At 41.2% G+C, this 16,713-nt stretch overlaps 1 protein-coding gene across 1 annotated transcript in view; it reads right to left on the bottom strand.

Moving 5' to 3' along the window:
• Positions 1 to 1,689: 1,689 nt before the first annotated feature.
• The window catches only part of LOC130111603 (AN1-type zinc finger protein 3-like), a 72,575-nt gene continuing 57,551 nt past the window's right edge, over positions 1,690 to 16,713 (bottom strand). The window contains exons 5-6 of the mRNA XM_056278835.1: positions 14,597 to 14,797; positions 1,690 to 3,992 (exon numbers count right to left, since the gene is read on the bottom strand). Coding sequence (XP_056134810.1) covers positions 3,838 to 3,992; positions 14,597 to 14,797 — 356 coding nt within the window. The 3' untranslated portion in view covers positions 1,690 to 3,837. The remainder of the gene's footprint in view (positions 3,993 to 14,596; positions 14,798 to 16,713) is intronic.

Below are 16,713 nucleotides of genomic sequence, written 5' to 3'. Positions count from 1 at the left end.
TCAATGAAAAACAGGAAACTAGAAAATCCATGGGAAAAAAATAGAACTTGTGTTCATTATTTATGTATGTATGTGTATGTGTCCTGGTAAACCCTCACAACTGCTCAAGCAACCTGATGCTGCAACAGGTTTCATTCTGTCAACAGGGCATGTTAGCATCATGCCTTTAGGTCCTAACGATGCTTTACTGTGAACTCATCATGAAAACATGATCAAGGAGAAAAAGGAGAGAAGTGTGTGAGTCCAAGAGAGCCAGAGAGAGAGCCAGACAATGTGATTGAAAAGAAAACAAAACTGTGAGAGAAAGGATAACAACTGAAAAAATGGCACAAAAACATTTAATCAGAGAAATGTGACAGAGAAATGGACGACGGGGTAAAATAAGTCAAAAGCAAACACGAATACACTTGGTGTTATTTTTGAGTGAAGTGACTGTGCAAAACAAGTAGGACGTACTGCCAAAAGTTCTCTTCAAATCTTTCAGAGTGACAAGATGTGATTACGGTAAATGTGAAGCTGCTCTTACAGCACTGCTTTTGACTAATGAGAAAGAGAAAGATGGTGATAGGGTAACTAGCTACTAGTGAGGAGAAACATCTTTTCATATTTCTGCCTCTGTTTTGGCCAAAGTGGAGGGTGGGATTTAGCCCAGACTGGCAATCGGCCAGCCTCAGCAGAGTTTGAAAACACCTTTTTGGTCATAGCTACATATGTTTACCTTTGTTCACAACACCAATTAGTGCAGCCAGCCCACAAGACTCATCACTGCCATTAGAAACCTCCTCCTCTTCGGCTATTATAAATTCTCCATTTGCAAGTACAACACCCATACGAGTATACAAAAACAGTTTTGTTAAGAAAATGGGTGTAGCATTTTAGAGGCCTTTTGTGAACAGTAAACAGAGGTTTACATCACAATTAAAAAAAGGGAAAAAACTGGCACAGTGTGAAAACCAACACGGCAGCCAGCCAGCCAGCATGACTCATTTTCACACAAATGTCAAAAAAGACACTCCTCTTGACCCAACACCAACATGTACACACATTAACACTATCCTAAATGAATGACTGGTGTAAGTAAATGTTTACTGTTCTATTCTCAAACATCTTCCTGTACAGAGTGCCAGTGCAATGTAATATTAAAACTGAATCTGGAGTGTACCTCCGGCTTGGTCAGGCATCCCTACAGAAACAATTGGCCGTGTCTGTGGGTGGGAAGCTGGATGTGGGTGGGTATCCTGGTCACTGCACTAGCGCCTCCTCTGGTCGGTTGCGGCGCCTGTTTGGGGGATTGGATTGGGGGAAATAGTGTGATCCTCCCATGCTCTATGTCCTCCTGGTGAAACTCCTCACTGTCAGGTGAAAAGAAGTGGCTGGCGACTCCACATGTATCGGAGGAGGCATGTGGTAGTCTGCAGCCCTCCCCGGATCAGCAGATTTGGTGGAGCAGTGACCGGGATGGCACGGAAGAGTGGGGTAATTGGCCGGATACAATTGGGGAGAAAAGGGGGGGAAAAAAAACAAAACAAGAAAAAACAAAAACCTAACTATTAATTTAAAGAAAACAATTGAGTCAGCCTATCTAGTGATACAAACACACCATCCCTTCTTTCCTCCCTCTTCTAAACCATCCATTCATCCCTTCATTCATCATGCCAATAAACACAACAGGAGATGTTTACACTTTGTCTAATCCAGTTTATTCTCTCTCAACAAAAGAAATAAGGTGTTAAGTGGGAGCAATAAGACAACAAAGAAAAATACAGAATTTTCCATCTTCATCTTCCTGTGATTAACACATTACAACTGAAAAAAAATATGTTGCTCTCTATGCTAAAGTGTAAGTAAATCTGAACCCAAAAAGAGGTTAAATGAGGATCAAAATACTTTTTCATCATTCCGTTTCTTTCCGCTCTTTTCACAGCTCACCAAAACACAAAAATTTGAGAAATCATAAGTATTAATGCACAGATACCAACTGTAAGCACTCAGCTAACGCAAGCCACATCTACAAACACATCCATCGTTTGCTAGGAGACATGAAGGAAGGAAGGGAGGGGGCTGGACAAAGGAAGAAAAATTATCAATAAGGTGGAAAGATGAAAGAGAAAGAAAAAGCAGGATGAGAGGGATGCAAGATTGCACATGCGGGAGAGAAATTACAAGATGGTGAAAGGAACAGAGGAGGAAGGGAGGGAAAGAGACAGATGATGCTTAGATAAGGATAAGGATGGAGTCTTGTTTAGACGATAGCATAGGCTTCAAGTGGCCAGAGTCACAAAATCACTTCCAAAAAGGGGCGGGCTGACAGGAAAAGAATTCTTTGATTAAGACATTATGAATAGTTATTAGAAAGACCTGAACAACAACAACAACCATCACCGTCCCAAATAGGAACTTCTGAGTGGCATTCTGCAGAATCCAGACACTGGATTGTGCTCAATGCACACAACGAGTGAACAACATACAACAAAATATTGAAAGTGTTTGCTTAAGTAAGCCCACGTGCACGTGTGTCTTTTGTGGGTGCTTTCAATCCAGATATGCCAGGTTCAATCAAATTCCGAAAGCACATTTTAAGTGTCCGTGTTGACTTTCTGTCATTGTGAAATCTGTACTTTTCGAACACCTGTTGATCCAAATGTCACCAAAAGGGTGTGAAGGAGTGAGGATGGGTAGGAGGCTGGGAGAGCGAGTGAAAGGATTTAAGACAAATCTGTACCCAATAGAAGGAAGACCAGTTCATCGTTTCCAACAAGACAAAAGTCATCTGCAGCTTAGGCACTGTGGCCCCATAGTAGAAAAAAAAAAGGGAAAAACCTAGGGCCTGCGGTACACCTCGGTAGACTGCGGCACACTCGCATGTACTTGCAAAGCTGTGTTTTATTTTGGCTCACAACCTCAGTCTTGAACTTGTCATCCCAACTTCATCCTGCATCTTTTCCTTAGTTCTGTCCACTGTGTGCTTCTCAGTGGGGCTGAAACACCATCAATTTTATTTTAAGACAAAGAGCAAGTAGGAGGATGGCAATGTCCTATTGTCCTGTGGAGAAAAACAGGAGGATGGGAGTGGGAGGGTGGGAGAATGTTGGCTAAAGATGGCTAGAAGGGTATATTGCCCTAACCTGAGAGGGTGTATGTGAGCAGTGTGTGAGTGTGTAAAAGAGGTTAGGGTTAAGCGTGATGGGTGGCCAAGGGGGTAAGACACTGACGTAAGGTGAGGCTGGCTAGCTGGTTGCGCTTTACAAGTCCCATGCTTGGCGCAGAATACTTAGCAGTTCTGTCTGCTTTTGAGGTAAAGAGTATGGTGTACAAACAACGCCGGGACAAAAGTGTTAACAAAGCTCAATTATCCCCCCCCCCCCTTTTCATTCTTGGTCTTGTTTCTTGAGGTAAAGAGCATAGTCTCAAACAGGCTTGCAGGAAAAAAGTTTGTACAAATCATTGCATTTCTCCTCGACCTCTCCATCTTTTTATTTGTCCTCTTCCTCCTGTCATTCCTGTTCATAAGGAAACTTGCAAAAAACAAGGTGGGGGCTTACAAAGCACATATTTCCTCTCCTCCTCGTTATTGTTCTTCAAAGAGTCAGCCAGATTTCCCCAAAAAAGCTTCTTAGCAGTAGGCATAAGATCAGGACAACAGAAGCATAACACAATGCAGGCGAAGGGAAAGTAAAAAGTCTTCATCCATAGAAACAAACAAGTGGAGGCCAGTCCAAAAAGCCTGCAACAAATCCTGGGAGTTGGAAAAACAAAAACCCTATCCTTAATAGCGCCAAGGCACCATCTTAACACCTTGATACCTTTTGGGAAATGGTGGCATGCTGGCACGATGGTTTAAGAGCATTCTTCCCCGATCCGTTGGCAGGAGCGGCCCACCTTGCGGTCCAATTTGACCATCTTGAGGACGGCCTCCTGGCGACCACGGCCCAAGTGGTCAAACAGACAGTCATGTTGCTCCGGGAGCCGGTGGAGCATACAAAACACGTAGCCTGGATACAGGAGAGAAAGACAGAGGGAGAGAGAGAGAAGAGTAAATATACAGAAATTTGTCTTGGCAACATTTGCACTGAAACATAAGTAACAGAGCCACATAAAATATACAGACATGTATGAAAAACAGGACCTAGCAAAAAGCACTACGGATTAATTTTGAATATGAAATTCAACTGTTACAAGTAGGGTTAAACCTTTAGTAACTACGCCTAAAGGTAAACAACCCTTTCTCATTGTCTCCCGTCAGTAACACTTAAAGGCCCAACGATGTAGAAGACCCATTAAGCTCAGAGAACCTTGTTAGCTCTCATAGTCTCAAATTCATTCATTAATACACATAATAATGCTGGTGGCATTCAGTGAGCAGTGATTAAAAGCCCAGCTTGACAGCTTGTCGCTGTGCAATTAAAGCCTGAACGATTAAAGTGCACGCAAACAGTGTGAGAAGAGTAACGACATGCAACTGTGAGACTTACACAGGACATACAAAGAGGCACTGGCCTAAACGGAGACAATCACAACCACCTAGCTGCCTTGTATATAAGTTAACACAAATTTATCTTGACATTGGCGCTGGAGGATGTTGATTATTTACCATTTAAGAGCATATTCAGACACATAACAAGGACAAAAGGATTGTAGATGCAACGCCAAGGGCCTTCACAAACTATGCCATGGACAATACAACACAGATCATCACAAAAACCCAGCTGTCATTTTATAGCTAAAATGTTTAATCTCCAATTTTCATTAATTACACCTTAAACAGTGGCAGTACAAGCATGTCACTCTCTCCGAGGAATTCCTGGTAGCCCATGAAGGACCCTGTTGGGCAAAGATGGTCTGAAAGTACAACCATAGACATGGAGGCTGGTACATGCTTCCTCGAAGGTGTGTGTAATTGTCCACATGAAAAAGGCAGAAAAGGGGTTTCTGGGTGACTGTCTCACAAAGCCTAGAAAATCTAAACAGCAACCATGTCCACGGGGCGAAGGGACATACCAGTGCTGATTCCTTGAGCACTTTTGTGGTAGCGTGACATCAACGTGAAAGTAGCAGGGACAACAGAGCTGACATAATACACACAACCACACATTGCACACACTTGCAGATGCAGATATTTAATCCAGCTTAAGCCTGTTTCTGTTTAGACTCTGACACTGATCTCAGCTCTGGTGTCATATATTCAACATGGAAACAAAGTTCTAACATCTAATAATACTACTAAAAATAATTAGAACAGTAAATTATGGTTTAGATTTCCTTCCATCGAATTGCCGCTGATGGAGATACTGTCAGAAACCTAAAATGTCCATCCATCCATCCATTATCCAAACCGCTTATCCTGCTCTCAGGGTCGCGGGATGCTACAGCCTATCCCAGCAGTCATTGGGCAGCCTGTCCAGGGTGTGTCCCCTCCTGCCGCCCAACCTAAAATGTATTTCCCCTAAAGTAGGCTTTGTAAATGCTCTATGTTCATTGTGGACTGATATTAATATTCTGTTTGAACTGAGCGGCAACTTAAAGATCCTATGGTCCTGTTTCAGTATTTTGTATTATTTATTTATGGTAAGGCTTTATCTTCCAGCCTGTCTATTAGAGATAAATTAGAATGACTGTAAGTAGTTTGTGGTATAATTAGATAGTAGTTATTGATTAAAAAGCAATAGTGTACAAATACAAATGTTGCAATGTAAATTAGAGGCTAATCTCTAGTAGTTATTGGGTATAGTTAGACAGCAAGTATGGAAAGAGGAGCAATAATGACTCATTTATAGTTACATTACATTCATACTGCAGTGACATTACTCTATTAATCAGCCATGGGTTATACGTAAATAGATGTGATGTTACAAAGTAAAACGTATCTACAGCGGGTGAATGACCACTTGCAGGGAGACCTAAACTGCTCAGCAAAGTATCTACTAACTTGTGATGAACTGCAGGTCAAAAGCTCAGTAGCTACACCAAAACTAGGATCAAGTGTCATTAAAGTACTGATATTCTGGTCAAGTACGCAACTTAGCATTATAGTATAATTACGAACAGAAACTAATGTAAAATGAATTCTGCACACTTAGGGAAGCAACCAAATAATTAACCATAAAAATACTAATTACAGCATTAATAGAATGTAATTAATAATATTGTGCATTATGGTATTCTGACAGCATCATATTTACTGGAATGACATGGTTATCTGGAAAAACACGCAACATTTTATACAAGACTCGCCTTAGTATGAATTATTTGCCCATCATTTTAAGAAAATTTAAGACATTATACTGTATGATCTCCAGAGGACGTCAGTCATCAGAAGTCACTATAGAATTTGTCATTTCTAGAGGTGATGTATGCATTTTCATTCAAAAGAAAATGTGCTGAAAGCAAGCATGTATGACTTTAGGCTATGAATTTTGTAGGCTGTACACCAATAACACATCAACCCAACAGCACACTGACTGTATGCCTGAGTCCACAGTCGCATACACTGATTTAGTGGATGACTTGCAGCCAGTGGCGTAAGGTAGTAAAGATGGGCCCTACTGCACACTAGTTACAAGTTATGAAGCATGCACACACACACACACACACACACACACACACACACACACACACACACACACACACACACACACACACTAGGCTTATAGTATATATATATTCTACCAACAATGTGATGGATTTTACATTTGAATGAGTTACTTAGGCTATTGTGTTGGGAAAGTAGAGGGCAGAGAGAAAGCTATCAGGACCGTGGACAGCGCGGTAACATAAACAGATGGGCAATCAAATCAAAAAGTCAACTAATCAACCAGCTATAGCTGGAATGTTTATATAACTATAGCTGTTATAGGGAAGGTATGTAGTAGGTAAAAAATATAAATCAGCAGGTAAGTCGCCAGATGACTTATCTAATAACTCCATTTTCATTCTGTAAATTGTGTTTTATTCTGTACAAACAACATCCATTGCACGTTGTCCGCCTTGGGAGAGAGATCCCTCCTCTGTTGCTCTCCCTGAGGTGTGTTCCTATTTTTTCTCCCTGTTAAAGGTTTTTTTTTTTTTTATGGAGTCGCTCCTTATCCAATGCGAAGGTCTAAGGACAGGATGTTGTGTTGCTGTAAATCCCACTGAGGCCAATTTGTGATATTGGGCTATACAAATAAAACTGACTTCACTTGACTAGATAACTAACATATAAACTACTGTAAATATGTATAGCTGACAAGAGCTAACGTTAAGTTTATTTTTGAAATTGATAAACTGTTTCTGCAGTCAGTTTAACCAGTTGCTTGTTGCTGTCAGCTTCACAGAAGGGAGATGCCTTCATCAGCTGATCTCTGCAATTGAAATGTCAGGAAAAATCGTTTTAAACGTTCAAAGAAGTAACAATCAAAACATGCACTGATGTGCCATTCCTGCAATTCTAAATCCTCGTGTCGTGGTGTAAATCATTTGTACAGTATTTCATGTACAATAATGAAGTTATTTGTTCAAGGTTGCTTTTCTAATCATGCAATAATTTGGCAGAGGGAAAATGGACTGTCAATCAGAGTGTGTCTGTCTATCTGTCTGTTTATCTGCCACTTTTATGTTTGAAGGGTATGACTGCTCGCTCGGCTTGCAGATGTGCTCAGCTCATTAGTCTTGACATTCAGATTTTGCCCCTAAACTAGCTATATCATATTGTCGCATCACATGAACAACTAGAGACTTGACATTGGACAACAACATACATACCACCCAGCAATCATCATTGCATATCTGTATGACAAAAATACCAAAGAAAATGAAAATTATTGATTTAATTGAATATTTTTTTATAGTTTGTAGTTTTTATAGTGTATGTGGAATAAGCATATAGTTTTATTATAGATTGCTACAGACTATTTTACCAGAAAAAAAAGAAGAAAAGAAAACCATGACAGAGATGGGTTTACCTTATCGAGGGCATAGATATAGCAAATGGCAGTTTTTTGTAAAACTATAAGTGCTGCATCACTTACATGCTCCTTTGGACAATTACACAAATAATTGTAACATTTAATTATGAAACATATTTGTACAATTTTTTTTGTGTTTTTTACTGCTAGGTTGCTGCATATTTGATCAGAATATCAGTACTTTAAATTACAACTGTAGCTTGCTTTATTGTACCTGCTGAGCATTTAACCTGCCATTTATTATAAATTAGCAGATATTTTGCCGAGTAGTTTAGGTCTCCTTATCATCCACCTGCTGCAAATAGTATGATTACGTTGTAATTGTGGGTGTATTTACATGCACATTAATGTAGGAATTTCACTGCAATATCAACACAACTCAATGTATTAGTCCTCATTGCTTTATTTCCGTTATTACTATCTAAACTATACCCAATAAAGGTGCCTCTACATTTGGCAAAAATCGAGGCTATTTTTGTACTGAGCTTGTCTTCACCAACTGAAGCCACAGGAGCCAGAGCTCAAGATTCAAGTTTGGCTGACCCATACCAACTCCCAACCAATTTTAGCGGCTGATTTTTTAAAACATGTTTATTTTGTCATGACTGTGTCTCGTAGTGCATAATGGATCAGACTGAAATCAGTAACCGGCTCTGCCAATAGCCAACAATCCCTTTATCAGCAAAAACTACTCCTGGCAAACACATGAGAGAACATTTAATAACATTGGCCCAAACAGTGACTCTTATAGAGCCGCTTTTACTCTTTTTGCAGGGTATAACTACAATCTTTGTGGTGGCTGTCTCTCAAGTAATGCCTTCTTCCATGTGCGACATCTTCACTTTTGTTTTTGTTGTGTTTGAAGAGTGATGGCTGCACAAACTACACCAGAAACTAGTTGCTGGTGTGCCAAATTTGTTTTTTGCTTGTACTTTGACCAGCAGACTTGGGAGGGGAAAAGGGGGGGAGGGGGGACTGGTATGTTGTGATCTTCAAAAAACAAAACAGAGAACCAAGACCTAAACCCACTTCTGTATCGTTTAATTTTGCTTTTGTTTTGTTTTTTTCAGACAAAAAAATTACATAAACAGGACTGCAATCTCTGTCCCTGGTTTATGAAGGTCAAGGTTATTAGTGCCATAAAGAACCCAAGACATCGTACCGCTGTGGCTGTCTTGTACATTCAGTATGTTACACTGTATGATGGAAAAAAGTCAAGTCTTTATACATCCCCTTGTCACACTGTGCAAGTTGAAGTGACCCTGCCATCACATCGTACAAAGAGTGACAAACGAATTAAGTCGACCAATGGCAGTGGCCACCTCAAAAATGTGACACAGTCCCTCGGACATTCAAAATGGTCTCAAGGAAAAAACATGCAGCTGCATTAAGGCCAGCAGTTTTTGTCTAGAGGCTCAACAAGAAGAGACAACACAAGTTACCAATTTTTCAAAGTGAGCTTGCAGTACAGCGATATCTCAACATATTTTTCATAAATAAGGAATTTTACACTAATGACTCTTAATGATTTCCTGACAGCAATACACACACATGAACAAGCGCACAGAAAGATATAGTGCATGTGGGTAGAGTGATTGTTTTGTTAAAAACAGGCAGCTATGGGTGTCTGGGTAGCGTAGCAGTCTATTCCATTGCCTACCAACAAGGGGATCGCCAGTTCGAATCCCCACGTTCCCTCCGGCTTGGTCGAGCGTCCCTACAGACACAATTGGCTGTGTCTATGGGTGGGAAACTGGATGTGGGTAGGTGTCCTGGTCGCTGCACTTGCGCCTCCTCTGGTCAGCCGGGGCGCCTGTTCAAGAGGGAGGGGGAACTGCGGGGAATGGCATGATCCTCCCACACGCTGCATCCCCCTGACGAAACTCCTCACTGTCCGGTGAAAAGAAGCACCTGGCAACTCCACATGTATCAGAGGAGGCATGTGGCAGTCGGCAGCCCTCCCTTGATTGGCAGGGGGGGGGGGAGCAGCTACCGGGACGGCTCGGAAGAGTGGGGTAATTAGCCGGATAAAATTGGGGAGGAAAAGGGGTGAAAATCCATCCGTCCATCCTTTATCCAACCAGGCAGTTATATATTTTGTTAATCATAATCTCGATGGATGCCATAATATTCTACCATGCTCCTATTGGTCACTCACTAGGTTGGTGCCGTATCCAGTCTTTAATGCTGTATCCCTGTGCCCGTGTCAAGGAATTTTGTCTGAGATGGCCCTAAGAGGGCCAATATCACAGTGTGTATGTGTGTGTGTGTGGGGGGGGATTTATGGTTCCGCAAGGAGGTACCATGAAGCTCTGCGGTAGGCGCCTACGGCACAGCATTTGATTTATTTTGCTATGTAGATGCAACCTGTAGACTGTTATAGCACTGCCACAAACTAGATGGCAGTGTTGTGCTTGATATGCCACAACATGCAGACAAATCAAGCACCAAAGTAATTGTGTTTACAAATGAGAGGGCTTTGCTAGATAAGCAAAAGGACCTACATTTTTTGCATTATTAAGAAGGGAAAAAATTACATTGGAAGAGGAGATGGTCTGTGAGAGCACTTAACATGAAATTCGCTGTTTGTTCATCAAATCTGAGAGATGGATGAACTGCTGGGTGCAAGCGTCAGACACGTAGCAGGCCCAAGCAAACCAATCACAGCTCTTGTGGTGTTCATGTAGCCTCAGTCCATTGCCTCGGTGTGCTCTTCTTTTGAGGGAACTGGCCCGTAGGCTACAGGGTAACCCCATGTGTAGCTACAGACACTGCCATGGCCTAGTGCAATGCCCCATGGCCACCACGACACAGAACGATAAATCAGGCATTGCTGGCAGAGTACATAACACATACATAAAAACACAATTCATTGAGATCTCTTAGCCAACAATTGAAGCCTATTTTGTGTCACTAATCAGATTAGATGTCCAGTTGAAGCTATCATTGTTTACTTATTCACATGCTAAAAAGCTCCCATAAACACAACTCATGATCAGACTTACCTTTGAATTCAAAGAGAATCATTCCACTTCCCCATAAACAAAGTAGTTAATACGCAACATTCTAATGATGGGAAACCCCTGCAAATGCCACCACTACCCTATTCCGTGTGTTGTTGTTTATTTTTGTAGAATGCATTTAACAGTTTTAACAGTTGAAGATGTATGGGCTTTGCATTCACTAGTCAACTTCCAATTTGGAGGCAATCTTGTGGGTTAAGGCAGAAGGTTCTTAAAAAGCAGATGATTTTTCCTCTTAAGTACTTTAATTTGTATGCAAACAAGTTGATTACCGGATCAAGTATAGGTTTAACTGCATTAGTGTATGTGGTAATTGGCTTATGCTTTATGCACAATGTGTAAACAACAAGGCTCTGTAATGCTCCCTCAAGGCTTGTAAGAGCACCACAGTCATCAACATTTTCCCCAAACACATAAATTAACACATGTACACACAAACACACTCACATGCACACACCAACACACAGGTTGTTAATGAACTGTTCTCTAAAATAGGTCCTTATTTCTCTGGAACAGTACTGGCGTGAGCAAGGCTGTACATATGCGTCTACTGAAATAGCCATTGTAAAGTCATACTATTTATTGCATACTAAATTTTATTATTGGTGGAAGAGTGCTTTACCTCGGAGGAACTTTTTAGCAAATCCAAATTTTGGTTGACTTTCCCAAAGACTTTCAGTCCGAGCCCTCATTTGCATAAACTTAAATGTTTTAAGGACAGTTGCAGCATGTTCCCATGACAGACAGTCCCCGGGTTGAATCCCTTTTAGCGTGCTAACAGCTTTTGAGACTCATAAGACAAAATCACACCTGTGTGCACGTAGGTGCACAGACAAGGAAGTGTAGCTCACTCGGTCACCCGAGGCAAGTGGCTTGGAGGATGGGCAAGGATGATAAGGAGAGCACTAGCCTGGATGGCGAGTGGCATTTAAAAAGTCCATAACAGATTATGGACAAATGTTGGGTTTCACACCCCATGCAGAACTGACCTAAAACTGCGTTCTCCTTATAGGTTTGTCTATTCGGGTGTTTCCACTTGACTTGATTTTCTCACAATGTCCCGTGTCATGAGCAACCATGATTACCGCCTGTACTGCATGCACAGCTCCAGCCATTTTCCATAAACCAGGAACGACAAGCGAAGCGGCGCCATTTGGGGGCATTTCCAGGATTTGAGGACATTCAGGGCTTAGCACAGACTTCTGTAGGGGGGTCCGGGGAGATCCTCCCCCAGAAAATTTATTTTTTTTGATAAACAAGCTCTATATTAATGCTTTTTTATGCACTCTGGCACCTTATTTACATTCAAAGCACATGTCTTAATCATTGAAAAATTTAAATTTGTACCTCAAAAACTGTTGTTTACTCTCCAGATTAATTATGAATTATGTTAAAAATATTAGTAGTTATTAGTATTAGTATTGTGTAGAAACAGAATGCAATCACAACTGCTATCATTAAACGTTTATTGACACGCTACAGTACCAGACTAGAGAAAAAAAAGTTAAATGTATTTATGTTAACATTACTTTATTGGATTAACACACACACACACACACACACACACACACACACACACACACACACACACACACACACACACACACACACACACACACACACACACACACACACACTGAGTTAGTTTAGAGACCTGCGTTTATTTTGACAGGCTGTTATGTTATGAAGACTATCGGACATTCACACACGTTATGCTTTTTGTCGGGCTTCACATAGGCTTAAATTTAAAATTAGATTCGGGGCTACACTCAAAACGTTCGGCGCTTAAGCCCCAGCAAAATGTCCTAGTGACGCCAATGGCACCATTTACCTTGAGCATGCTGGAGGTTTGACTGGTGATGTAAACACCATAGGCACCTTTGTGCATTCCTGCAAAATGTTTGCTTTTCAGTAAACCAGTTCAATTACTTTTTCACTTACTCCCAAGATACTGAACAGCGCCACCTCTACTCTAAAAATCAGCCTCAGAATTAACCAGATAAACGATAGTGAACGTGCGAACTTTCATGTTTAAACCTCGGCTTATTGTTAAAAATGCACTTTAGACAATGCTAAGCAATATTACTGTAATCAATACTGTAATCTATTTTTAAATTCCTGTTTGAAGCAGCTGATGTGTTATATTTGTGACAGTACAACAGGCTACTGTCTTTCAGTCAATTAAATCCAGTAGAATATAAAAAGCTGTCTGCTTCATTGAAGGCTTATGGAAAATCCTTGATAGTGATCATATTGGCTTGGACACAGGTGATCACTATTAACAGTCTCAACTATACAGCGAGATATGGAGCTGGATAATGAAATGAGCAAATATGAAATCAGCAGACATATATAGCCAGCATGTTGAACACAGTGGCATCCTAAATGCGGGCAGTTTATGTGTCGTAATCTCAAACAGAGTGATGTGTACTGTCAAGGCGTTCCCTGGGCTCTCTCTGGCCAATCTCGGAACCCAGAGGGTCAGACAATGGCCAATATGTTGGGGCTTCTGGTGTAGCAACACAGTTAACTCATGTGTGCAAGCATTGGTATGAAGGTAGCAGTTTATTAGTTTGCTAAGTCGCTAGCCAGAGTCTTTTCTTCTGTAGTTCCCCAGTGGTGGAACGAGTTACCAAACTCCATTCGATCCACTGAGTCCCTCTCCATCTTTAAGAAGACGTTAAAGACCCAGCGCTTTCAAGAACACCTCCACACCTGATGGTAATAAAAAAAAAAATGCTTCTATGCATTCCCTTTGTGCACTGCCTGTTGACACCTATGTCCTATCAGACTTGAACCTAATTTTTTGGCACTTACTTGCATTGCCCCCTGACTAGATCCTTGTTTGTGTTGTATTAACACTCAGATGTACGTCGCAACATTGTAAAGTCTGAACAAAATTAAATGCCCCTTACCCATGTAGTACAAGAAAATGAGAGAAAAGGTGGAGAAAAAAAAGTTGGTTTGCCGAAACTTGCATGTTTCTTTAAAAAAAAGAAAAGAAAAGAGGCTCATGTGATTCTGGTACCATTGAAGCATCACGAGTAACCATGTCACCTTTTCCGAGTCTCACGCCTGATCTTGACTGAGCAACGGCCATCCTCCAGCCCAAGATTTTCAGCAAGTTGAGCTACAGTAGCTCGTCTGTGGGATCAGACCAGATGGGCTAGCCTTCACTCCCCACACGCATCAGTGAGCCTTGGGTGCCCATGACCCTGTTGCCGGTTCACCGGGTGTCCTTCCTTGGGTCACTTTTGATAGGTACTGACCACTGCATATTGGGAACAACCGATAAGACCTGCTGTTTTGGAGATGCTCTGACCCAGTCATATAGCCATCACAATTTGGCCCTTGTCAAAGTTGCTCAGATCCTTACACTTGCCCATTTTTCCTGCTTCCAACACATCAACTTCAAGAACTGACTGTTCACTTGACAGGTGCCACTATAATGAGATAATCAATGTTATTCACTTACCTGTCAGTGGTTTTAATGGTTTGGCTGATTGGTATACATGTACACATGCACACACACACACACACACACACACACACACACACACACACACACACATATATACATAGCTGGCATTTGCTATCTGAGAGTATATGTATAAAGGTGTACTCTCATACCACAGCGGCAGGAGCCAAGCTCTTGCTGTACCAGCTCCAGTTTGGTTTGGCAGCGATGGCAGCGTTTGCGGCTCCTCTGTTTTGAAGCACTACGAGACAAAGATGGTGATGATGATGATGATGATGAAGATTCCATGGCACCCGGCACTTCACCCACTCTTGCCCTTTTCTCAGGTGAGACATCACTCTCTGACTCTGAGGCTGGAGACACAAACAAGCATGCAAACATGGGGACATAAAAGTAGAGGACAATATAATTTTGTGAGGAGGATGTTGAGCATTGCTTAATTCAATTTAAAGGGTCTTTCTACCTCAAAAAAAATTACTCCTTTTTGTAGGACAACTTTGATACAGTCATTTAAAGAGTACAGATGTCCTATCCCTGTTCCACATTCAGCAATTATCAGAGTTTGTTTATATATTGAATTTTTCTTCATGATGATTTCTTTTTTCTTCAGCAAGACCTATACATGGCATTCTGGGTACACCGCTACATAGTATCTCTGACTAGTAGGTGAATGTGTCAAACTAAAGAAAACAGCTTTTTTGAAAACTTGTAACAAAAATGAATGACAAAACACTTAAGGCCAGATCTACCAAGGGAAATTAGTGCAAGCTTGCCGACAATTTTCGCTGAAGGGGGCGGCCTACTGGGCAGAACAATTAACACAAGCGCAGTCTGTTAGTCTACATATGACTGCTGCTATATAAATACGTTTTGTGCATGTGTCCCTTCAATTGCTCCAAATACATCCAGCAACTCTGTTCTATAGTAAAACCCCCATTCAACTGCTTTGAAAGCATCACAATTTGGTAACTGTATATGATTCAGCAGTCTTCATATTTGTGCATTAAGGATTTGCAAGAACATGCAGAAAAACCTATTTCATTTCTAACACGCCCTCTTTCTGTATCCTGTGAGTCCCAATGATCACAGCCATGTCAGCGGTGGAAAGAGTTAAGACATGCTTTTCAAAGGCGTCAGTTACAGCCAACGTCTTATTTGCAAACAGCCTTGATAAATCACATTTGGGGTTTATTTCTATAATCTCCTTCCAGATTTGCGCTTTGAAAAGGGTAACTCCTATAAATGCATATGCAATGAAGCTGAGGTGGAAAAAGTTTGACCCACCCATTTCCTCCTTCTCATTCATGCAAAATGCCCATTGTGTCCTTATAGGAAATATGGACAGTAGATTCTTAATGCTGAAAAATTTTAATAGATCAGTCCCTTACAGTTGCCAGTGTTTTGCTAGACCCAAATAGGCTTAGTGTATGTTCTCGGGTTTTGTTTTTGTTTTGTTTTTTTAATTTGTAGTGTTACTACCGATCTTCAAGGCTGGATTTTAATGAGACCACGGTGCTATTCACCCATAGCTGATGTGAATATTCTTTGACTATATGTATTTAAATTTATGTGCGGGTTTTTCCCCACAGTATAGCTGACACCGAGACCCACTGTTAGTCCACTTATCAGCTAGAATTACTGAAATAGAAAGAAAGATACCGTATGTAGCCAGTCAACCAAAGAACCCAGCCACTGAGGATGCACAAGCCAGTGCATCCTTGGTGCCGGTCCCAAGCCCGGACAAATGGGGAGGGTTGCGTCAGGAAGGGCATCCGGCGTAAAATCTTTGCCAAATCAAATATGCGGATCATAAATAAGACTTACGGATGATCCGCTGTGGCGACCCCTAACGGGAGCAGCCGAAAGTAGTAGTAGTAGTAGCAGTAGCCAGTCAACCAAACAGAGACTTTCTAGTTTGTCATATCTTTAAAAAGCTCCTATCACATTTCTGCTGCAGAAAGAAATCAGAAGGACAATTGAGCTTCCATAAACATCTGTCTTTTTACAGCCTTACTCACATTATAGTCAAGTCAATTTTATTTGTATAGCCCATTATCACTAATTAAAGATTTGTCTCAATGGGCTTTACAGCAATACATCCTGTCCTTAGACCCTCGCATTGGATAAGGAACAACTCCCTAAAAAAACCTTTAACAAGGAGAAAAAAATAGGAAGAAACCACAGAGAGAGCAACAGAGGAGGGATCTCTCTCCCAAGATGGACAAATTATCTGAAATGCATTTTAACAAGCTCTGCAAATTTAGCTATA

Source organism: Lampris incognitus, chromosome 4 (assembly GCF_029633865.1).
Source record: "Lampris incognitus isolate fLamInc1 chromosome 4, fLamInc1.hap2, whole genome shotgun sequence".
In the NCBI taxonomy this organism is placed as follows: domain Eukaryota; kingdom Metazoa; phylum Chordata; class Actinopteri; order Lampriformes; family Lampridae; genus Lampris; species Lampris incognitus.
This window is presented reverse-complemented; position numbering and strand designations above follow the sequence as displayed.